This window comes from Meriones unguiculatus, chromosome 17 (genome assembly GCF_030254825.1).
Source record: "Meriones unguiculatus strain TT.TT164.6M chromosome 17, Bangor_MerUng_6.1, whole genome shotgun sequence".
Taxonomy (NCBI): domain Eukaryota; kingdom Metazoa; phylum Chordata; class Mammalia; order Rodentia; family Muridae; genus Meriones; species Meriones unguiculatus.
Window position 1 is genome coordinate 78780270 of NC_083364.1, and position 25992 is coordinate 78806261.

At 39.3% G+C, this 25992-nt stretch overlaps 1 protein-coding gene across 2 annotated transcripts in view; it reads left to right on the plus strand.

The window, feature by feature from the left end:
* Positions 1–25992, plus strand: part of Usp25 (ubiquitin specific peptidase 25) — a 120005-nt gene that overhangs the window by 11169 nt on the left and 82844 nt on the right. For both annotated transcript variants that reach the window (XM_060370666.1, XM_060370668.1), the window contains exons 2-3: positions 11555–11632; positions 15864–16008. In XM_060370666.1, coding sequence (XP_060226649.1) covers positions 11555–11632; positions 15864–16008 — 223 coding nt within the window. The remainder of the gene's footprint in view (positions 1–11554; positions 11633–15863; positions 16009–25992) is intronic.

Here is a 25992-nt window from a genome sequence, read left to right on the forward strand (position 1 = left end):
TCCTATGATACCAGCTGCTCAGGAGGTGAGGTCAGGAGCAGGGTTACAAGTGAGTTGAAAATCAGCGTGGGCAACTTACTGAGATCCCATCTCAAACACTGAAAAAAAAAAGGTGTTACAGAGATGACTCACTGCTTAAGATACTGGCTGCTTTCCAGAGGATCTGGCCACAATTCTCCGTACCACAATGGCAGCTCATAACTCCAGTTCTAGGGGTCCAGCACCTTCTTCTGTCCTGTGTATGAACCTCTGTATGTACACACGTGGTACATAGACACAGGTGCAGACAAAATACCCATGCATGTAAAGTGAACAAATACAAGTTTAAAGCTCAAAAAGAGCTTGAGATGTAATGTAGTGGTAGAACACTTGTCTGTCACGTGTCAGGCTTTGGGTTCAATCTCCAGTATAGTCTAGCCCCCATCTACCCCCAAAAACCAACCCCATACGAAAGGAGTTTGGAAGCGTGGAAGAGGCCTTTTATGGGAACCTCAAGCCTTTCAGATTTCCTTCCTGTAGGAGGTTGTGATATAGCTCACTGGGTAGGGGAGAAATATGCTGAGTTCGCCTGGGGCATTCCCAGCAGCAGGAAATGGAATTTCTATCCATAGGACATCCATTATGTAATTAGTACGACAAAACATTGGATTCACTTTAAGGGATTGTTTTTGTGGCCTTATAATTGTAAGGAACCAAGAGACACTTTAGTTTGAAAGTTCTATTTTTAACATTGTCTTGGTTCATTTTCATTTCAACTTGACCACAATATGTAGCAACCTGGGAAGGGAGTCTCGAATTGTGAGGAATTGTCTAGATCAGGTTGACCTGTGGGCGTGTCTGTGTGGAATCATCTTGATTCCTTCAAGATGGGAAAGAGACAGATGTTCTGGTGAAACCATTCCCTGTGTTTGGGTCCTGGCGTGCGTGTGTGTGTGAGGGGAGAAAGTGAGCCAGGTGCAAGCATGCACACACATGTGCACCCATTTTCCCCCTCTGCTTGTTTCTGTGGACATGATCACCTTCCTGCTTCAAGTGCCTGCTGGCTTGACTTGCCCGCTATGGTGGATGGCAACCTGGGACTGTGAGCGAAAATAAAACCCCTTTTCCTTAAGATGCCTTTGAACCAGGTGTTCTCATAGCAACAGGAAACAAAACTAGGACACAGATGTTTAATTAACAAATTCATTATTCTTTTTGTGTGTGCATGTGTGTGAGGGCCAGAAGGTTAATGCCAAGTTGCCTTCCTTCAGTTTCAACTGAATTTTCTGAGTGAGGACCTTTTATGGACCTGAAGTTCAGTGATTGCTCTCGGCTGGGTAGCTCGCCACCCCCAGCGATTCTCCTGACTCCACCCTTTCAGTACTTTGGTTATAGACCTAGAATTGAAGATGTAATTTAGTGTAGAACTCTTGTCTGTCCTGTGTTAGTCTCTGGATTCAATCCCTAGTACAGCATGTCTTTCTCCCTGCCCCAAATAAAACTGGGTACTAGACATCCATCTCAGGTCCTCACTTGGGCAACAAAGTTTGGGCCCTGAAACATCTCCCCAATGCCTAAAGCATGTTTATTTCACCAGTATAAGGAACTTTAATTTTGCCCTGAAAATTAATTATGAAAATATAATACAGAAATTAGAGATGTAAGCTAGGCAGTGGTGCCTCATGCCTTTAATCCCAGCACTGAGGAGGCAGAGGCAGGCAGCTCCCTTGAGTTCCAGACAGACCATCTTGGTTTACGGAGTTCCAGGACAGCCAGGACCACACAGAGAAACCATGTATTAAACAAACAAAAAACAAAAACCAAAAACACCAAACAAACACAAATAAGAAGTTAGAGGTACATAATATTTTAATTGGGTAAGAGAATTATATTTGTATCAAGAACAAGGTAAATGCCTATTTTATATAAACCACAGATAGGACTTGATTCTCCAAATTTTGTTTACCTACATGTTTTCTAGAATGTAGGTACTAATTTAAAGTCCGAGCATGTTCTGAAAAGTTTTGCCAGTTTGATTTTTAGAACTGAATACGTATGATGTCCCCATAGAAACCATGTTTGTTTCTGTAGGGCTCTTATTTGGCCCCCAAATGTACTTAATTTTGTTGGGAGAACTGCCTTGATAATTTTTATGCTTATTTCATCTGCTGTCTAATAGGGGTGGAGAATTCATGAAATGCTGTGTGTATGATGCTGATAGGACTGAAGGACTGGGTGACAGATGCGGATAAGAATTATTGGGTGAGACGGATGGAAACGTACATTTATCTAGGACTAGCTTTCTTCGTTACTATTTGCTGGTAATTTCCTATAAATCAACTCATGTATTTTCTTAGTTTTCTCTCTCTCTCTCTCTCTCTCTCTCTCTTTTTTTTTTGCAAGAGAGTTAAATGTAGAACTGCTGGCATTTCTAAGGTCAAATAAAAATGGTGGAAGACAACCAAGCCTACTGTCAGATTTCTGTGCAGAGGCGTGGTTGAAATGCTGCAGAGCCTAAAACAGAAAAGCGTCACCTGGTGGCTGCAGGAAATACAGCATTGCCTGAACCACTCTGAGGATCACTCTGGGATTTCTCAAAGTGAATAAAAATGTGTCAGTGGACTTAGAGAGGGGCAGGGAGGAGATGAGGGAGGAAGAGTGGGATTGGGAGGGAATGAGGAAGGGGACTACAGCTGGGATACAAAGTAAATAAACATAAAAAATTAAAAAATAACAACAACAAAAAGAAAATGTAAAAAAAAAAAAAAAAAATGGTTGCCTGGCCAGCCACCTACAGACAAACCAGTTTAGTTCTTAAATTACCCAAATCTTGCTTGGTTTGCAAGCACTTGGAAAAAGTAAACTACCTTGCAAATGGACATAGTAAAACAGAAACAAAAGCAAAAAAAAAAAAAAAAAAAAAAAAAAACAAACCCAAAACCAAAACCAAAAGAAACCTGATTTTTAGCTCTCTCAGAAGCAGCCAATAAACTTATATCTCCAGGGCTTTGCAACAGGATAGGACAAATAAGCTGAGGATGTGTGACCCAACATTTTCTTGTTTTACCTCTGTGGTCTCCACCACCTCTGCTTTGGAATGAGTTAATTTATGAGTTGTTTTTGATTAAATAGATGCTTTGAAAAGTTTTATTTGCCTCAGTTTAACCTTTCAGCACTTTAAGTATGATTGATAAGCATCTAAAGTATAAAGTAAAATGACTCATTTCTAGAGAGAGCAGAGGATGATGGAAAAAGCTTTTTTTTTTTTCTTTTTCTTTTTTTTTTTTTTACCAAGAGACCTTGGTTACTGTGTTCTGGAATCCAAGAGTTAGAAAATTTGCTTAGTATTTCATTAGTCCCTCTTTCCTGTGGGCTCAAGCCCTGTGAACTTGAATTCATCCTTGCAAACTTGCTATATTAATTTTAATTAATATTTTATATAATTTAAGCAAATAAACATTTTATAAATTAAAGAAAACAAATTTAATTAATATTAACACGTTAAAAAACAACAACATTAATTAACATTGATTGAGCCCCTGTGTGCTAGGGGACTGTACCTAAGTACCAGGAGAATAGTGATCGTGTAAATAATCCTACTTTTACTTGGATTTATTATCTGCTGATTAGCCTTTCTATATTATATTAGAATTCATGTAAATCTGAAGAAAAATTATAATTTTCATACATGGCAAATTTATAAAAACCTTTGCAATAGAAAAGAGAGCAGCATTCTCTATATTCCCAATGACAGTTAGAGGAAATGGAAAATAGAGAAAGTACAGGATAAGGCTGAACACAGAGGTAGCAACCCCAGCATGCAGTCTTTACAAACTACAAGCATTTTAAAGGGGCACGAAAAAGCTGTGAAAAGGACTTATGCACATATCTTGTACAAGTCATAGAATATTTTATTGGAAGGGAAATAAAGCTTAGGATGACATATTTTTTAAAAAAGCCTCAGGAAATGAAGGTTTTCTTTTCCTTTTTGTTTGCTTTGTGGCCAGACAGAGGAAGGTTTGAACTTAAAACACGAAGGTTTTATGTTCAGAAAGTGGTTTGCCAAAGGCAGTAGAATCCCAGTCATTCTGACTTTGCTTTCTGCACATTAACCATAATCCATGCTGCTTTTTGCTCTCCCACTCCTACCTCCTCTCCCTACTTCTTTTCTTCCCTTCTGTTCTCTTCTTCCTTCATTCCTCTATTTTCTTTTTTCAGGGACTAAACATGTGTCTTTATTGAGGGGGAAGAAGCATGAGGCATGGGTAGCATTAAAACCAATGCTGCCATTGCTTCATGTGCTTGTAGGTGATGGAGAAACTCACCCAGGCTTACCACTTCTGGCTTGATTTCAACCTGGCTGTGTGTACACACTCTCCATGCTCCTTCTGCTCTCTGGCAGGGTGATCATGTCCCTATGGTGGTGGTGGTGGTGGTGGTGGTGTGTGTGTAGGGGGGCTTTACTTCTCTCAGGCATTTGAGTAGGCATTTGAGGCCATGGCATGGTTTCACTGAAGGCCATGGTTCAGGAGCCATCTCTGGCTGTTGCTGTAGTACATCTGCTCATAGGACATGTCTAGGAGCTGGTCCAGGTCATGCTGTGGTTGGTGAATTTCAAAAACTCCGCCTGCTTTTTTGCTCCACTTCAGCCATCTTGCCTACTTCTTGGAAAAGAAAGCCTGTCAGCCTTTTTCCCTTTTGAGACAGGCTCTTCTTCTTCTTCTTCTTAAATCAATATATTCACTTTAAATCCCAATCGTTGCCCCTCTTTTCACTCCTCCTGGCCCCTCCCTCCCTCTTTCCTCCTTCCCTCTTCCCTCTATTTCTCCTCCCCCTATCCCTCCTTCCCTACCACTCAGAAAAAGGACTCCCTACCCCTACCCACCCCAGCACATCAAGTCACGACAGGACTGAAGGAATCCTCTTCCACTGAGGCCAGGCAAGGCAGCTCTGCCAGGGGGAAGTGATCAAAAAGCAGGTGACAGTGTCCATGTCACAGACAGCCTCCTATCCCATTACTGGGGGCTCCACAAGAAGATCAAGCTGTGTATTGTGTACATGTGTGTAGGGGGCCTAGGTCCAGGGACAGGCTCTCTTTAATCCTTATGCAGCCCTTGCTGGCCTTCAACTTGAAATCCTCCTACCATAACCTCTAGGTGCTTGGACCACAGACCTGTGCTACCAAGCTTAACCATCTTCAGTGATAGGGTACTTTTTCAGTCTCGTTAGATCATTTACAGTCTTTTCTTTTATTTAAGCCACTTTTGGCAGTGTTAAGTAATCATTGGAAGGTTCTGAGGAAATCTCCCTTGCCCTCATAGAGGCATGTTATGCATTCAAAATTCTTTCAGTGAATTATTAGTTATCATAAGAAACCCACTTTAGAAGTTGGCTGTTATCAGGTAGCAGTCTACATTTGAAGAGGAAATACATCCATGGCTCCTCCCCCTAAAGTAATCGTAGTAGAGTGAATAACCCTTATATTGGTAGGTAACTTTGTGCTAAGCTGAATATTGCTTTTGAACCCAGGGCTGACTTAAGAGTCACTCAACTGTGAGTCCAATTTATTTCCCTACATTGCAGTCGAGATTACATCCCCTCTTCATTATCTGAGTATTTCATGTCAGCATAGCTGGAGTTTTGCACAGTTTTAATTTTTCACATCATTGTTAATGACTGAGTTGGGAGAATCTGGAAAAGACAGGAGCTATCGACCTTCAAAACCTGTTTTTATTCCTGTTTCTGCATGTGTTAATCTCTTGAAGACATTTCAGGGAGCTTCAATGAGAATAACTCCTTGGGAACACAGCGAATGCTAAGATTGTGAACTGGAAGTGTTTAGAAAAGAGTATTGTATAGGCACAAGAAACAATTTACAGCCCACCCCCCACTGGTGATGCTCTGTTTTACATTCTGGGCAGCTATACTGATGTTAAATATGGTGCCTTTAGGTTACCAGTGAGCCGACTGGGACCCCTGCTCTGCCTGTATGAAAATGAACAGTGAGGAGAGACTTTCCTAGTTTTGGCTATCCCTGGCTCTTGAGTACCCAGGGCCTGGGGTCTGGACTGTTAGAATGTAAATCCCAAGAGCTATTGAGCTAAGCTCTAGAACCAGATTTTTTTTTTTTTTTTTTTTTTTTTTTTAATTTTAAACATGCAGGTTGGAGGCTTACAGTTCTGGTTTAACCACAAGTGACTTCAAAATTTGACAGCTGCTATAATCCTTCATTTTCAGCTGCAGTGAGTAGAAAGAACAGATACCGGAAGGCAGTGCTTGCTAGTGTGATAACTTCTGGGTGGGCTGTGCATGGTGGGACGGCAGCTCCTGAAGAGGCTAGAGTTACAGCAAAAAGACCTATCACGTTGGAACATTTGGATCTCGAGTCGCCCGTAGTGTTTTGGCTCTCCGGCTTAGGGTGTTGGGATTCTTGGCTCCCCAGGCTTCCATCTCCTTGGAAACACTCCAGTGAGTAGAGCCTGCACTGCAGTTTGTCTTTGGCTCTTTTGCTCATTTAGTTTCTGTCCCCGGCTTCTTTCTGTTACTGCTGCCACCTTGTGTTAGCAGTTCAATGTACCCAACAAAAAATAAATAAATAAATAATAAAGAAATAAATTAATTAAAAATTTAAAAACCTACTATGAAGACTCCTGCCTGGAGAGAAGTCTTGCTCCGTTGTCTCATGTCACACCAGCTGATGGCACCAGAGAAGGACTCACCACACAGTCTAGTTATTATCTGCAGGCCACATGTGGCAAGGTGTTTGCACCGCTCATGAAACTGTCCTTCACGCAGGTGAAAGCTGACGTTTGTATTGAGCAAGCCTCCTGCTGTCCCGCTCTGGTTTGAGTGAAGTGGCTGCTGGGTCAGCCGTAGTCAAGCAGCCTGGTTTTGCTGACAGTGCCGCTTTCCGAGGCTGGTACAGACTGGCCTGCCCACAGTGGAGCAGGTCTGCAGCAGTGTGTATTGGTCCCCGCAGCTACTGAGGTGTCCTCAGAATACTCGTAAAATGTCCAGAAAAGCTGGGCTGCTGTGAAGTCATCTATCCGGTTGCCAGGAATGAGGGCTTCTTGGCTGATGGTTCTTGAGGTTGATAACCATAAGGGACCTCCAGCCATTCTGGTCTACTCTCCAAAGTTGTATTCATTCACAGAGCATTAAATGGGTATGTACGATGTAGATGGAACTAAGAAAGGCTCAACACAGAGGTAGAAATTCTAAATGCATGTACCAATATTTAGTAATATCTAGCAGCCTCTACTGCTGTTCTACGCTAGCTCCAGTATTCACAGAGGTAGGTAGGTTCCAGTGGACTGGTATCTCCAATTTTTTTTTTTTTTTTTTTACTCAAACATTAAAACAAAACAAAAGCACAGCATTACATGGTCACCTGGTAAGGTACAGATTTGTATTGAAATTGTTCTGCTTCCTTCTCTTTGAAGTGTTGTATTTTGCAGTTTTAGAAGAGAAGAATGTCATTGTGCAGTGAAAATAACAAGGAAGAGGTTGAAGGCCTTGTGTGCATTTTGGCATCTCTGCTTATTGATTTTTGTGGCATTCAAAAACCACTGAATCTTTTGACTTGTGTCTTGCTCTTTGGCCCAGCAGTGGGAACAAGTAGAACCTGCCATGTTCTGCTCTATAGCATCTAAGAAAACCACACAAAGGAGGCCCTTGGGACTCAGTAATGGGCTCCAGAATTAGACGCTTGGAGTGAGTCCACCTTGCATCTGAACCTGCTAGAGAAGGAGAGATCCTGTGCAGTATGCATATAGTGAGGGTGGGACTGTATCAAACCTCAGATTTGTTAAGTGGGAAATGCCTTAGTCACTTGCCTTGTTGCTTCTACACAATATAGGGAAGGGAGGGTTTCTTTTGGCTTACAGCTTTCGGAGATAGAGGTCATCACGGCAGAGGAGATACTGATTTGTCACATTGTGTCCACAGTCAGGAAGCAGAAAAAAGCATTGTGCCCCAGCTTCCTTTCCGTTTTTAGATTCTGTCTTGGACCCTAACCCATAGAATGGTGCTGCCCATTTCCAGTTCAATTAACTTAATCTGGCAAATCTGTCACAGGCATCCCAGATTTTGTTTCCATGGTGATTCTAAATCCAGTCAGGCTGACAGAAAAGATTAACTGTCACAGGAAGGTACAAACCTCAGCAGACACAGTGGGATCATACTCACAACAGAAACGTCAGCTATATAGACAGAGCTGCAGGAGCTGAGAGCTTGGCTGGTGGATCTAATGACAAGAGGACAACTCTGCCAGTCAGGTGGCTTCCCTTGGAATTTTCTCTGCTGCACCCTTCCCCCATCTCTTTCCTATTTCTTGTCAAGTTACTTAAGAACACTGTCTTTAGCTTTTCTTTCACCCACTTCCCAGTTCCCACCACCTTATTTTCTCTTTTGTTCATTTTCAGTACAAATTTGTAAAAGCATAAATCATGGTAGAATAGGGCTTTATTTTTGGTAATGTACCAGACTGACTGCTTATAAAAAAAAAATAAACATATATGGCAAAATTCCAAAGGCTTTGCTTCTCTCCATGCATTTATCTGTATTTCTTAGGGAACTCTGTATGGGCCACCTACTAAAAATCTCACCTTAGTATTTGGTTGCTTACGAAGACATTGTCATCATATTTACTGATGTACCAGACTGAGTTGCTCTTTTCCACATCCACCTCATTTTTTTTTGGGGGGGGGGAAGGAGGCGGGTAACTGGGCTGCCAGAGTCCTCTAGTAAGGAATCCATGGAACTATAAGGCAGTTCCAATCATCCAAATACATCCCATTTCTGCTTGCATCCTATCCTCGATTGTGCCATGGATGAGTGTCTATCTTCCAGGCCACAGGGGACAATGTATTTAGAGACAGGAAGTAAAGAATAGCATTAATGTATTTATGTATTATTTGTTCTGCTCCCATTCTAGCATAGTTATTTTATAACCATGCATTCGTTATTCCAATAAAAGGTTGGTTGCCTTATTCACACTGCTTCTAGCTTTATTTGCATAAAATCATTTGAGGCTCACTGCTCTTGGAAACAGTCTTTGGCGGGATGTTGGGCTTCATGTTGTTGCTCAATGGACATTAGGTCATCTTGTTAACATTCATGTTTGACAATGTCTTCTCAGTTCCAGGATATTTGGCTTCTTTCCCTTAATTTCAAGATTGTGAAGAATAGCCATGAACATTTTTAACAAATAATTAATTTCCTTGGGATAGTCAGTAGTTTTTCTGGGATGCATGATTGAATAATTTGCCATTGAGAAAAATAATGTAAAGAAAGAGCTGAGGTTGCAGGTGCAGGATGTTGAGATTAGGCTTGTGGTGTTTTCTTAGCAGGTTTTGTTCACTAATCTAGCGTTACATTACATACAAAGTTCCTTGTGATATTTTTATATATCCTTAATTTCTAATCTTGACTATTGATTCCACTGTCAGTTTCATTGCTATTTTTCTCAAATCAAATCAATAGCAGAGTTGATAGACTTAAAGAGAGTATGTTTTCTTATTTCAACCTATAAATTGTGGGTTTGATTCTTTCATTGAGATGTTGGGTATTTCTTGGCCCTTTGCATACAGTTCTTTTGTATTTCAACACTTACTGTATTATTAGTCTTATCATCTTAGTTCCTTAATGAGACTTTATGGAAATGTAGTTCTTAGATGACATGGGGGACCTGCCATTGCCTAACCAGTGTCTTGTCTAATGCTGCTTCTCTTTGTTGCTTCTTCTCTTTTCTTTAAAACAGTTACTACATCTCTGATTTCACATTGTTATGGAGATCTTACACTCTGGCACATTTTAGGTCCATTTTCTAAAGGAAAAAGATATTCCTTACTATAATGCATTCAGGAACGTGACACTAGTAAAGTGCCGTCCATTGATTGCTTCTACAGGTGCCTCCACTGACATGCTGCAAGGCATGTCAGCCTCTCTCCCAGCAGTGCGTGCTTAGACCTCTGGACTTCCCTTCTGGCAGAGACCCCTTGGTGCTATAGACATCTTTTTCTTCCTCTTTCTTAATTTCTTTCTCTCTCCTTCCTTCCTTCCTTCCTTCCTTCCTTCCTTCCTTCCTCCCTCCCTCCCTTCCTCCCTCCCTCCCTCCCTCCCTCCTTCCCTCCCTTCCTTCCTTCTTTTCTTTCTTCCTTCATTTCTTTTTCTTTCTTCCTTCCTTCTTTCATTTCTTTCTTTCATTTTCAAGACAGGTTTCTCTTTGTACTCCTGGCTGTCCTGGAACTCACTCTGTAGATCAGGCTGGCCTCAACTTCAGAGATCTGCCTGCCTCTGCTTCCCAAGAGCTGGGATTAAAGGCGTGCTACCACATCAGATGGTATAGACATCTTACCAGCTAATGGAACAATTCATTTGCTCTGTATTCCTTGTTTGAGATTGTTTGGTCAATCTTCAAGGTGAGGTTTACGTTTTGTAGTTGTGTTGCAACTGTGTCAGGAGGTGCAAACTGTCATTTTGTTTTGTTTCCAGTAATATTGACTTTGACTTCCTGGTCAATGTGGAGGCTATCAGGTTTCCCTTTACAAAGTTACTTTTTCTCTTGATACTTTGTAGTGTGAAACTTTTTAAATACTCCTTTTCTCAGCAAACTTCACCCAGTAGGTTAAGCATCCTCAAAGGTTTCCATCTGAACTGGTACTAAGTAAAGTATAAACCATTTTGAAGTAATAATTCAGGAGGCCTACATTATTCTAGGGGTTAAGCTTGCTTCCTATCTTATATTTTCTGTACTTTGTTTCATAGTGCTGTTCTACAGTTTGAGGGAACCATGTTTTAAGAAAAAAAAACACACACAAAAAAAACCCATGTAGTAGGATTGTTCATAGATCATTGAAAGCTTTGTTAGTAGAGTCCTGGTGTGCTGTTTAAGTTAGAAGATTCCCCAGACTAGGAGACTGTGGAGAGAAGGGGAGGAAATGGAGCAAACCAGTTTAACTGAGGCTTTTTTATGACAGATTGGCGAATCAGATGATTTTCTTTTCATTGGGTGGATCCCTGGACCCTTAGATGTATTTACTGGTTTACTATATAGCCTGTGAAATACACATCTCCTAACCATATCAGAAATTATTCCAGGGCTTTAACCACAAACACTGTTCTATTTACTGCTAAGACATCTTGTGAGGAGATGGAGATGGGATGAAAACTGTTACCTTGATAAGGCTGCCTGGGATATAATGTAGAAGCCAAGGTTTAGGAATAGGAGAGTACAGGTGTAGAGGCACTCACCTTTAATCCCAGCACCGGAGAGGCAGAGACAGGTAGATACCTGTAAGTTCAAGGCCAGCCTGGTCTCACATAGTTCCAAGTAAGCCTAGGCTACACAGTGAAGATACCCTGTCTTAAAAAAAAAAAAAAGAAAAAGACTGAGGTTATCTGATGTGTGGATGTGTGGTGGGTGTCTTTCTGTGTTCCAAAAGAGTGGCATATTTATTCTGTATCTTTCAGCCTCTACACTTTCTCTCCTCTTTTTTTTTCTCTTTAAAATAAAATATTTGTAAAAAATATTTCCATTGTTCCTACTGTAATAATTCTGATTTTTCCCCTCCAGCACCAGCAGACATTTTTGAATCAGCTGAGAGAAATCACTGGGATTAATGATACCCAGATACTGCAGCAAGCCCTGAAGGTATGGCTGTTGGTTTTAGCTTAAATTTGTGTTGTATCTTTGTCTCTGTTGTGTACCATATTTGAAGCCAAGTCTCTTAGTTAAACCGCATGATATTAGTAGAGACAGAAGGAAGCAAATTTATATAAAGTGAGAACCTTATTTCATGTGCTGCAACTCTAAACATGTAAACTTCATACCATCTTATCTGATATAACCCCTCTATATCAGATACTTTTCTTGCATGAAGTAGGGCATAATCCCAGTGTTAATGAATAATGTTATTTGACTGTGTTTTAGTATATGAATGGGGCTCAGTGCGTGGATTAGAATAAGACCTGAAGGAGGAATACAAAGTAGAGAATCAACAGAGTCCAAAGCTTTCATCTTTTTCCTTCTGAGACAAGAAATACACATTCCTTTCAGTTATCATGTTAATCATGATAGCTTCATCCAGGTAATCATTCCTTAAGGATATTCAACCTCAAATTTGAGTAACGTGCAACAAAGCTAGTGTGTCATTTTGGTTTCATTCTAAATACACCCTCATTTCCCTACAGAGGTGCTGAGATGAGTCAAAGTTCATGGGTAGTTCACAGTGAGAATGATTAAGCGAATGAAGTATATGCTTAAAATAGACCTGTATTTGTATGTAACATTATTTATCTCTGTAGGCACACACATAACCTGTGAGACTTTGTAACTTAACCATGGAAAAAAGTTAAAATGGTCCCTGATTCTTAGCCAGAAGTTCTTTAATTTCCAGAGATTGACTGATCAATTGATTGATTGATGGATTATTTATTTATTCATTCATTCATTTTTGATGATTGTAACATATATCATCGGTGATAGTGATAACCATTGTTTACTGACTAACAGGCACTTTGGATCAGGCATCTTTTAGTTCCTTATGTGGGTTAGTTAATTTATTCCTGTTTTTCTTTATGTCTTTATTAATTACTGTTTATTCACTTTGTATCCCACCTATAGCCCCCTCCATAGTTCCGTCCTAATCCCTTCCCTCCCTCATCTCTTCTCATGCTCCTCCCCAAGTCCACTGATGGGGGTGGTCCTCCTCCCCTTCCATCTGACCTTAGTCTAACCAGTCTCATCAGGACTGGCTGCATTGTCTTCCTCTGTGGCCTGGTAAGGCTGCTCCCCAATCAGAGGATGGTGATCAAAGAGCTAGCCAATGAGTTCATGTCAGAGACAGTCCCTGTTCCCATTACTAGGGTACACACTTGGAGAGAGCTGTCATGGGCTACATCTGTGTAGGGGTTCTAGGTTATCTCCATGCATGGTCCATGGTTGGAGTATCAGTCTCAGAAAAGACCCCTGTGCCCAGAGTTTTTGGTTCTCTTGCTCTCCTTGTGGAGCTCCTGTCCTGTCCAGGTCTTTCTACCTCCTCCTCCTTTCATAAGATTCCCAGCACTCTCTGCCCAAAGTTTGGCTATGAGTCTCAGCATATGCTTCTATTTCCTTCTGGGGATAGTCTTGCAGAGGCCCTCTGTGGTAGGTTCCTGTCCTGTTGCCTGTCTTCTCCTCCTGATGTCCATACCTTTTGCTTTTCTGAATGAGGATTGAGCATCTTAGCTAGGGTTCTCCTTCTTGCTTAGCTTCTTTAGGACTAAAGATTTTAGTATGTTTATCCTATATTATATGTCTAGTATCCACTTGTAAATGAGTATATGCCATGTGTGTCTTTCTGCTTCTGGGATACCTCACTCAGGATGATCTTTTCTAGTACCCACCATTTGCTTGCAAATTTCATGATTTCCTTGTTTTTAATTGCTGTGTATTATTCCATTGCATAAATGTACCACAATTCCTGTTTCCATTCTTCAGTTGAATTATTTAATTCTTATAATTGCAAGAGATAAATACTTCCATTCCCCAGTTTGAAGATGAGGAAACCGAGATGTTAAGTAACCCATCCCAGGTCACACACATGGTGTGTGGAGGAACTGGAATGGAAGCTTCTGCAGCCAAAGCAGCAGGTGCTGGAATTAGGCTGAGTCTGCTGCTTTGCTGGGAGCTTTGTTTCCTCCTGTCTGACAGAAGGAAACTGATAGAACAGTGTTGTTGAACTGTTAGTCCAGAGCTGCACATGTCGTCATTAGAGAAAACAGTGCTTCAGTTCTCAGGAGCTTGACGTGTAGATGATTGCTAGTTTTTCTTTCATTCTGATAAATAGATGAGTAACCCATTCCAAGTCTATTTTAAGAAAATGCCTTTGCCAGGAGATCACAGAGGATGAAGCTCTATCCTATCACTTTGCCATTGAAAATTTGCAGGAAACTCCATCCCTTTTATAAATTTGAGAAATAGGGATCAAATTAAGTCTTGTCCATATTCCTTTGGTGTGAGCCCAAGAAGTCCTGTGCTTGGGAACCACAATTACTGACATCATTGTCTTAACTTGAAAATGCAGTTAATTACTTTCTTAACCCTGTGGCTGAATACCTGACAAAAGCAATTTAGGAAGGTGGAGGAGGCAGCCCTGTGGTTAGGGCACTGACTCTTCTTGTAGAGGGCCTGATTTTGGTTCAAAACACTTACATCGCTTGGCTTGTAACCATTTGTAACTTCAGCTTTTCTGGCACAGATTCACCTCTTCTGGCCTCTGCAGACACTGCACTCCTGTATGTATAAACACACATCACATGACCATACACACACACACACACACACACACACACACACACACGATTCAAAAAGCCACTTAGAGGAGGAAGGATTTGTTTTGGCTTATGGTTCAAGAGGACTGTCTCATGGTGGGGATGTCACGGAGGCAGGAGATTGAGGGTGCATCCTGACATCTTAGCAGATGGGAATCAGACTTGGGAACAGTGGGTCTGAGTTATGTGTCCTTCACCATCCAGATGTCCCTTAGTTCACTCAGCTGTACTCCTCAGAAAGTCACACAGCTTCCTCAAATGTTACCGTCAGCTGTGACACAAGAATCTGTGAAGGCCATTTTATATTAAACCACAACAAGCATCTATACTTCTCCATGCAATCTAAGTAGCCACCAAGTTGTGAAATTCTTGCTGTTGAGGTTTTCCTTGTATGAAACAGGGCATTCAAAACACTTAGCACACTTCTTGACACATAGTAAATGCTTCATCAGTGGTAACTGTCATTACTCAGCTCATTTTTATGAGTAACGTACGTATCTGACAGTGGCCGGTTGTAAACCTGTATCTTGGATGAGTCACTTAAGAGCCTCCTAATGGACATAAAGAAGTACTTCTTGAAGCAGCCACCCTCTCCTTAGCTCCCTGCTAAACTGAGATCATTCTTTTGGTTGTTGATAATTTTGCAATTATCTTGATCCCTGTATCATATCTTACCCTTATTAGTTTAGCAGGATCGCATACTCTGCTTCTATAGTGTTTCTTTTAATGCATAGCCAGCACAAGGTTTTTAAAGTCAACATCATATGATGTTATGCTGGCTTTCTACGTAAACTGTCAGGCCCACTACGTTCTGGTTCTGTATAGAGATGACTTGATTAATATCTGAATTTATTGTGCTGTCTCACATACCCTTCCTAAGCTAGTATTCCATTTTACTTATCATTAGCCTCTCAGAGAATCTAAATATAAAACTGAGCAATCCTCCTCTCATTGCTTTTTTTGCCTTCCATTACTTCTAAACAAACTTTGGCATATTTTGGTTAGCTGTGTTTTTGATGAGCACTGGTGTGTGTGTGTGTGTGTGTGTGTGTGTGCAGAGTTGTTATCTTGTTAGCAATGAGTACAGTATTTTTGCCTGTCAGTTCTCATGCCTCTCCATGTTATCAAGCCTAATACCTCTGATGTCTTAAGAATTCTTGACATTTTGTTCTGAGGTGTGCTTCCAGTAACCACGTTAGAGGGGCTATATTTTAAATATTTACTTTGTACTCTTATGGTAAAACTCAGAGGGGAGGATAAATCTAGAGTATTCATTTGTTTAAAATTAGTATGACTAGATTTTTTAAATGAATAAGAAATAATAAAAAAGTAAGAAAATACAGAATTGATTTTAGCATTGTAATAGAAGTTTTAATAATAAATATAATTTTTTGAAATGAATTAGAGTTTATGGGTAGTGAAATTTCACTGATTCAGTTAGAGTTGCATTAAAATAATTTCAAATCAAAATGTTTTTTGCTATGAAATATTATGGATAAAATTGCATACATTTTGTGTGATTGCATACCATTCCTCTAAAAATCTAAAATCCTCTTTCTTTATGCTTGAAGGCTAGCAATGGAAACTTGGAGTTAGCGGTAGCCTTTCTCACTGCAAAGAGTGCCAAGACCCCCCCGCCAGAGGACAGTGCCTACTACCAGACCGCACGGCCAGGCAACGACAGGTACATCAGTGTGGGAAGCCAAGCAGACGCAAGTAAGTTTTTCTTCTTAACGTTTTATAGACATGAATTAATCTTTTGATAATGTATTAATTTTGCTCATTAAATATAAGTGAAGGAAAAACAAAAAATTAATGAATATAAATTTTATTAATCACATACTTTTTTGTAGGCAAGCAATTTTATTTAAGTTATATATGCTTTTGCGAGTATCTCATATAGAATAGATGTCTTTGAAATATAAAACAACTGTGTGAATCATACAAAAAGTGTAGCATCTTAAGTGGGCAGTCATTTATGTATTTCAACTTTCAGTAGAAGCTGAATATTGTTTTGAGGGTATAAGTTTATAAGTTTAGTATATTATAAAACTTTTCTCCCTCACTCCACATTGAAAATATTCCAGAAGCTTATTACCATATGATCAAAATCCTTCTTTACCCAAAATGAAAAGGCACAATAACAACATGAGAAAGATGCTGGGAGACATCATACACTCTTGTGTACATTAAGTGCCAGTACGTGGGAGACTTAGACTCTCACTTGCATACTTAAAATGAAGATATATGAGATACTTTGCTCATGGCCCTGGCTTATCCTCATCATGTGAGTATTCTCAGGTGGCACTCAGAGTTTTTCAGTATATACTGATATCTCCATGCTTCATTGATGCTTCATTAATTGTGATACAAGAGGTACTGTTAGAGTAAGGCATATGCTTGGCCATGGTTTTAGTCTTAGGTATGCCAAAATACAAAACTAGTACATATAAAAAGTAAGCATTTATTTTTATGTGTTAGAGATTTGAGACGAGAGATCTCTAAGGTGTTTAAGGAGTATTTCTAGTTTCATTCTGAGGCTGTGAACTTCAGGAAAAAAGCAGGAAGAGCCCGGGTTCCTTTGCATGCAATTAATAGACGATGTGAGAAGAGCTGCTTGCATGAGGCAGACCCTCTTGTTTATGTCAAGTTCAGTATAAACTGAGGCTTTGCCCCAAAGTTATTTGTAGCTCAGTTTCTCTTGCTTTCTCCCTAACTGTACACTCTGACAATAATACAGAATGAGTTGAGTTCACAACGCCCAATGCTACTTACTCTCTCAGTGTTTGCCCCTGCTGTTCTTTGGGTCAGGAAGTGTCTCTCTAGTCTAAGTTCCCTCGCTAGTCTAAGTTATTTTGATCTCAGGGGTTAGCTCAGCAGCTGCTTGCTGGAGAACACTTTCCCTGTCCTCTTTCTTGGAACAAGTGTTTTTCAGCATCTAGGCTGTGCTTCTAAGCACTGTCATTTGGAAATCATTTGGTTGAATATTGATGCTCTTAAATTTTGCATAGAAAACTCTGCTTCATGACTAATGAAAAGGAATGAAGTTGAGAAACTGGTTGGTGTTGAAGAAGCTGGGAGAAAGGGAATGGTTTCTAAGTATAGGAAGAGTGTGTGTTCAAAAATAACATCCAGTTCTGTGGTAGAGAAAGGAACTAATTACATAGTTTTTTTTTTTTTTAATCTTTTTTCTTTTTAAAGAAAAAGAAAACAGAATTTTTTTTTTAAAAAAAGCATGTGTGTGTAGTTTTGACTGAAGCCAATAATTAAAAAGATGCAAACTGCCAAATAGCCTCGTTTTGTGCTCTAGTTAGAGAGGTAAGATTTTAGAAGTATGCTTGAGAGCTCTTGCTGTTAATGACAAAAGTACTGTCATTAACAAAAGATTGATCTTCCTTTGTGGCACAAAGAAAAAAAATAGGATTGTGAAACTGTCATAATGGAAGGCTGATTGGCTGTACTAAAGAAAAAAATACTACTTAATCCATGTGATAGCCTGTTCACGACTTTGGTAAGGATCAGTGAAAATGCTATGGAGCACTAGTGGAAACTCAAATAGGTTCTCATAGAGAGAGCACAGCTCACATTCAGAAGGCAGATGTCTTGTGATAACTAAACCTTGCCCCCCACCCCTGTGTATTTATAGCTCCAGAAAATATTACATAACTATTTTTTCCTTTGGAGTAAAACGTAGATAATCAAAGTTCTGCTTGTACCTCAGCTGATGTCATTGTGGGTGCCTTGTTTGTACTGTGGTTTCATTTTAAAATGCACTGGGTTAAGCTGGAGGCTCACAGCGCAATGTGTCCATTACACTGACTAGTGATCTTTGAGACGCAGACCTGTTGAAACTTAACGGGGTGCTTGCATAATGTCGCTGTTGGTTATACTTTAATAACAATACTTTTAGTAGCAATATTTGCCTTCTGTTTTAGAAAGTTATTAGAAGCATAGCTATTCGGAAATAGTCTTGATTCAATAAACTTATTGAGTTTGTGAACTGAATAAGTAAAGAGATAGAAATCCAGTGGATTAATTCTGACTGCAGCTATTGTTAAGAAATGAAGGTTTTGTGTTTGTGTGTGTGTGTGTGTGTGTGTGTTTTCAGTTTTTTATGGAGTATAATCGTGTGCACAGAAGAAAAGGTGCAAGATTGGAGATTGTTACAAATGAACAAAAAGTGAAGACTTGCTCACAAAACTGAGTGCAGAAGGAGTAGCAGTAGAATTCTCAGAGGGGGGAGTTTCTCACGGGATTCATGCGGATGGAAGTGTTTCACTTTTCAGCACTTTCCCAATTTTATTAGCAGTACATTGGTATTTGAAACTCTACTTTAGTTTGTTTCAAATGGCAAAATTTTACTTTCAATAAATCATTACTTTCTTTTTTCTTCTCAGCTTGAGGGTGAAAAAGCAAACAAACTGCAATTGAACTGTCAAAATATGGATCAAAAGATAAAAGGCACATTCCCAGCCTTTCACCTGCTGGCTTCAGTGCTAGCAAAAATCTTTACTCCGTCCTGAAAAGCTCATATGCTAGATACATATGCTACTGCCTTGCTGTAAGTTGGCATAGAGCTATTTCCACCTGTGTGCCCCTTTTAGAGAAAACAAACCAAAATAGTTTCTAAACGTCCTAGTTGGGGTTAGTATTAAATTTTTAATTATGTGTCACCTGACACTCAAAGACAATTAGAAGTTATGTCACTTGATTAGAAAAACATTTATTTCTGGGCCTTTTCCTGTAATACTGAAGAATCAATTACCTTTCAATACTTTTAGTAGTAGAACCATCTCATATTTCTAGTTTTATGTTTTATTTTTGAGAGAAAAGGTTACAAATTCAAGGAAACTTGTACTCTGGACTTCAGAGTTACTGTGCTGGATGCCCTTTGGTAACATTTTTTGTTGTGATTTAATACTATGTTGTATTCTGGGAAAAGTCTTAAACTATTTGCAATGTAACTTGTATAATCATGACCCATGTTAGGTAGCAAATTTTTAAAGGGATGCCTCCTGCTCTTAGCTTACATTAGGAATGAAATTATATGAGATCTTCTAGCAATAGCCGAATTAGTATAGTATTGTGCCAAATATGTTACACAAATATGGGGGGCCTGAGTTTGAATTCCCCAAATCCACACACACAGAGCTTCTGTGTAATTCCAGTGCTGTTTGGGGGCAGAGCAAGAGTTCACCAGTCTTTCCTGGCTTCCTTCCTAGATCTAAGTTTAATGATCCCCTGTCTCAGGGAATACTGTGTGACATAATTGCTTAGGATACCTGACCTGCACCTCTGGCCTTCTACACACACATCCGCCCCTTCCACCTGGACAACTAAACTGGATTAGATCACAGTGCATGGTATTGGCTATCATAATTGTACTTAAGAGTCAAAAGAGAAACTATGACATTTTTGAGTCTTGGCACACACTGTCTTAGCCATGACTGTACAAAGGGTTTTGCCCAGTATGAAATTTAATAATAATATTGTTAAACTACTACTATTAAATTGTTTTAAACTTTTTTAAAACAGGACAAAACCAGTATATGTCCACCAGAACAAGATGTACTGCAGTTGAGCAATCAAAATATGGATCAAAAGATAAGAGGGATTTGGGTAGGTAATCATAGTGTAGAAAGTAATATGGCCTTATTAATCTTTAGAAAAACTGGTATGATACACAGCAAGAGTTCTGATTAAGGAGTAGATGATACACAGCAAGAGTTCTGATTAAGGAGTAGGCTCTTCACATATGTGAACTGCTCTTGGTGCTCCACCCTCCCACCCCAGTACAACCTGAACTGTATTCAAAGTAAGAAAAACATCTAACTTCCACCCTACAATTCAGGTAACAGTTGCTTGGCCAGGGTGATCTGTCTGTCTTTCTTTCTTTCTTTCTTTCTTTCTTTCTTTCTTTCTTTCTTTCTTTCTTTCTTTCTTTCTTTCTTTCTTTCTTTCTTTCTTTCTATTTTTTTGAGACAGGTTTTCTCTGTGTGGTTTTGACTGCACTGGACTTGATCTGTAGACCAGGCTGGCCTCAAACTTGAGATCTGCCTTCCTCTGCCTCCCAAGTGCTGGGATTAAAGGCATGTGACACTACTCCCCCACTAAATATTTTTTTTTAAGGTTTGTTTGGTGTTTTTTTTTTTTTTTTTTTTTTTTTTTTTTTTTTTTTTTTTTTTTTTTTTTTTTTTGTCTATCCTAGATTAGCTTTGTAGATCACTGGCCTCAAATGCATAGAGATCTACCTGCCTCTGTTTCATAAGGGCTGGGATAACAGGTGAGCGCCACCTCACCTGCTCGGCCAGGGTGATTTAAAACCTTGTTGGTGAGCTGTACAGCTGTACAGTGCTTGTTCTCACGTGTAAGTTTTTGTTTTTTTATCAATGGACTCTTATCTTTATCCATTACACACAGTTTTTAAAAAAGCAACTTTAGGTAGGAAAAAAATCAGTTCAATGGAAGTTATAAGTGTCTAGAAGTTTCTATTTCCTGAAACTATTTTGGCCGTTCACCAACAGCAACAAGTAAGCATGGAGATAGATGAGGATGTGGGTCGATGTGTAGCTGATTAGATACACCGAGGTGCTTCAAGCTCATTAGTTAGTTTTTAAAAGATGTGGACTACAGAATAATCTGAATAACTTTCTAAATTTATTTCATTCTTTTTCAAGTGGAGCTTATATCCTAGGCTGCCCTTAAAGGCTACTTCTACTTCTGTGCTGAAATTCTCATTAGTTGTAGGAGAGAATGACAGCCATGGGCCATCACTGTCTTGTAGTTGTTGACTAAAATGGAACATTAATTTCAATTTTTTTTTACCATCCAAGTGGAAAGGCACAGAAAATTAACAACAATTTTTGAACGACTCCCCAAATCCTTTAGTTTTCATCATTACAGATGCTACGATTGTGAATTTAGTAACTGTTATTAAAATCAGACATATGTTTGGAATAGCTAAGGATGTTCAGTATAGTTACCAGTAATCAAAATTAAATTTAAGTAATGTTGCAATTTATAATATCTTATAATAGTGTAGAAAGTCCTGTTCACACAGTACAGGTTTAGAAATTGAGTTCAGCAGCCAGAATAGTAGGACTGTTATATGACAGCTAAAAAATCAGAGTAGGGCAGAACTGGAGAGTGGAGAAGGCGCTTCACATATGTATGTCTTTTTATATGGAAGTACTGTAAAAACGTATTGCCTTCTCTGTCCTCTTTGTAGAAAATGGGAGATGATATACTCATATCTTATTGTCACTATACATAGCCCACTTTTAAAATTGTTTAATATTTGGGTATTAAATTTCATTTGTTTTGGTACATAAATACTGATAATTTAATACTTTTAGGGATATTTGTAAGCTATTGAGAAATACAGTCTCTGTTTTCTCATGGAGGATGGTGAAGAATGGTATTGCGAGTTCTCAGAAGTTCAGCCCCTGCTCAGATGTAGCCCGTGGCAGCTCAGTATCCAAATGGGTTCCCTAGTAAGGAGAACAGGGGCTGACCTGAACTCAGTGGCTACCTCTTTGACTGCCTCCTCTGGATGGGGGAGCAGCCTTGCCAGGCCACAGAGGAGGACAATGCAGCCAGTTTGGATGAGACCAGATAAGCTAGGGTCAAATGGAAGGGGAGGAAGACCTCCCCTATTCTTGGACTTGGAGAGAGGCATAGGAAGAGATGAGGGAGAGAGTCTGGGATTGGGAGGTGAGTAGGGAGGGGGCTACAGCTGGGATACAAAGTGAATAAACTGTAATTAATATAAAAATTTATTTAAAAATTTTTCTATAGATTTGGGGGAAGGGAGTGGGAGAAGAAGGAGGGGAGGGCAGGATTGGGAGGGAATAAGGGAGGGGGGGCTACAGCTGGGATACAAAGTGATTAAATTATAATAAATGAAAAAATAAAATAAAATACCTCATCCTAAAAACAAAACAAAACAAAAAAACAGAGAGAAGTTCACAAAGAACAGAAGAGCTGGGCTAAGATTGTGACTTGGGTATGGCTGTGGCTGGGAACAGGAATTGCTATTTTAGGTTGTGTCCTCAGAGAATGCTTCTTGGGTGAGGTCACATTTGAACAGATAGCTGAGGGAAGTGAGGAAGGGAGTCACAGGGCTGTGTGAGAGAAATGAATGGCAGTCCCAGCCTCCTGGCTCAGCAGATGAGCAGAGAAACTGGAAGCTGCTGAAGCTGGATTTGGGAGGCTCTGCCTTGCTCACTCTTTGTATTCTCAGGGGCCTTCCTTAGAGTGTTCCCATCCTTGAGGTTCCTAGGTTGGCTTCCTCCTAAAGCAAGTCGGGCAGTATACAGTTCTGGTTTTGCATCCCAACTTGTTGCTTCAACTCTCCTCAAATTCATTTCTCCACCTTCCCACTCAGCACTGGGGATTCAACCCAGGGCCTTAGCACGTGTGCGGCAAGCCTCTAACTCCCAGTGTATCACCAGGTATCCTCAAATTCGTGTTCAATATTTCATCTCTCTCTCCTCACAGAGTGCTGCCTGCTATAGCCTTATGTCTGGGAGTCTTTATTGGTCAAAAATATTAATCCGTGAATTAATACACAACATTCCCCTGGACTTAGCTTCATGTAGATAAATAAATACTGTCAAACTTCATTTTAACTTTCCCAAATAAAATTTTTACATTGTCATTCAACTAGATTTTTGGCTAAATGATACACTTGGAAACAAATTCAATATTTAAAATGTATTTTCACGATGAAGGGAATCATAAACCATGCAAGCTCTGTGTGTGTAAAATCCAATAGATGTGTGTGTTTGTTAGTTAGAGATACATTTCATAGTATATAACAAATTTATGGTAATTTCTCGGGGAACAAACATTTATAAAGATGAGTATCAGCTGGATGTTGGTGGCTCACACCTTTAATCCCAACAATAGGTAGGCAGAGGCAGGCAGATCTCATGATTTTAAGGCCAGTCTGGTCTGCAAAGTGAGTCCAGAACAGCCAGAGAAACCCTGTCTTGAAAAACTAAACCAAAAAAAAATGTGTATGTACTTCTGACATTAAAAAATTATTTAAATTTAGAAATGTGGGTAACTGCTCCAATGAACATCTCATTTACTGAAGTGGTTTCCAACCAGCATGTCTATTAAGGGCCTTTGAATTGTTCTCACCGTGACACTACAGGGAGGATAAGTAGCAATGGAGTTTTTCAAAATCTTGTCATGACACAGATACAAGCATATAATATTCTGACCCTTGTCTGAAACTTTTACTAAGGCTATTTTGATTATAAATTTATTTCTGCCAATTACCAATTGTTTATAGCCAGGTTAATTCTTAGCTCTTTTTTCTAAACATACAAAAAAATCTTAGTTTTCATTACACAACTGATAGTTCTAAGCATTTAATATATTTGTTGTTCTTCTAATTCCTGAAAAAGGAAATTCAGTGAGGTAAAAGACTGCTTTCTCAGCTGGTCTTCAGCTTGGTATATGCAAGAATTCTTGGTATATGCAAGAATTCTGAAGAAGTAGGCTTTAATGCCAGTGAATGCTTGCTAGTAAGAGTGAGAGCAAGCAGGTGAAATTTGTTAGTTCCTTCCATGTCTTTTATATAGATATTAGCAGAAGGTGTGGCCCAGATTAAATATGAATCTTCTTACCTCAAAATATCCTAATTATAAATCTGTTTTCTGACTTCACATGGTTTAATTAAGAAAAAAAAAATCCCCACAGGAGTCCCCAGACAGTTTGGTTTTAGTTAATTTCAGATGTAGTCAAATTGACAAGCAAGAATAGCCACCACAAGGGGAAAATCAGCTATGCATAAATTTTAAAAATTCATATTTAATCACTTAAAATTACATCTTTCTAATTTATTAAATAAAATAATACTTAAAAGCTAAGTAATTTAATATATGAGTAGGCCATTAAATTCTTTTTTCATGGTGGGCACATTGTTCTAAAATCATGGGAGAAGAAAAACAGCTTTGGATTAATGGGAACACCATGAACAAAATTGTAATTATGGTGGTTTTACAAATGAGACCTTTTCCTTTGCTGGAAGAAAATGTTTCAGTCAGGACTGATAGTATCTGATCTCAGCTAACCTTTTCCATCATTAAAATGTACTGTTGCTCAAGACCAAGAGAGGCAGGCTCCAATTCCCATCTGGGTTACAGTTGTTCGTCTCTGCGACTCCTGGAAGTTTAGCAATGTGGAGAGAGACAAGGGTAGCAGAAACCACTGAGTGTGGTCATTCTAGCCACAGGCACTTCTAGCCTTTTATACCAGCCTTTATACCAGAAGGGACAAACATCTTTTGTTTGAATGCTGTCAGGGCCAGGCAGAGAATATGAGTGTTTGTCTAGAACAGAATCAGAAAGCAGGAAGCACTGGGTTGGCCACAGTGGGGAGGACAAGTCTGTCCAGCCAGAGGTGCTGCTTTGCTGCTATGTCCTGGCCTCGTAACGACGATGACTGGCACATAGGGCTTGTTGCAATGTTTCCTCACAAAGTCCCAGTCCTATGCAGCCAAAAGTATTGTAGACCATGTTTGTACTTAATGATATGGCATGCTTTTCATCCCGGGATTCCTGTAAAATCACAAATTTATGGTGGGTCTCAAACTGCTTTGATTGACATAAAATAGTTTCTGAGCTAGAACATAAAAGTCAGAGAAGCTTAGAAAATTAATTCTTACAAAAATAGCAACCTATTATGTTTATATAAACATTTTGTATAAAGTATATTTCTGAAGCAAATTAGCAAAAGGGTACATGCTTTACTTGGCTGTGTGTGTCTCACATCTGTGGTGTTGTAGAAGAACTGGGATCTCAGATCTGTGTTGTAGGAATCACATTGTGTGGGAATAAGTTGCCTTGGTTCTGTTATCTGTAGAAAATCTGGCTTTATACAGATGTTCATTTAGGAAAGAGAGGAGTGTTTTAACTGGTTATTCAAATAATAACAACTGTTCTGTTGACTATCCCAAAACTCTATGGTTCTTATTTCCTAAGGGCGAATTGCAGTGTGAATCCACAGTCACATTGCTATCAGTGCTGATTATCAATTGCCTTTCATATGGTGCCCTTATATATTAAAATCTACCAATATCTTGCTATTTGAATGGATCTGTTACCCATACATGATTTTGTAAAACTGCAGTGATAATTGTAGTTCCATCTATCTTATGAAAGAATACTATGTTAAAACATCAAATTTGTTAGCAGCTTATGAACTGGCTATCAGAAAAGCATTTACATTTTGAGAAACTATCAGGACCATAGTAATTGAAACATACCTTTTCAAAATTTCCAGCTTGTATGCAAGTTTCCTCTCAGTCATTAACGACAGTTACTCTGTAGCAACTAGTAAAATTGAGATTGGGGTATTCATACATTGTAGTATGTCATGTTTTTTCTTTCAAGTAAAAATGGTATTCTATGAAAAATAATACAAAGTTTGCAATTCCAGCACTGGACATACAAACTTTGTGTATTTTCAATTAGTCATTAACAGTTTAAAAACCTTGTAAATCAAGATTCAACGATTAATTAGTGAAGTTACTTTTTTTTGATCAAAGTTGTAATTCTTTTTCTTTTGTTTGTTTTTCTTCTTCTTATTATTAGTATTTGCAATTCATTTGCTTTGTATCCCAGTTGTAGTCCCCTCCCTCATCTCCTTTCAGCCCCACCCTTCCTTCTTTTTCCTCCTTTTTTCTCC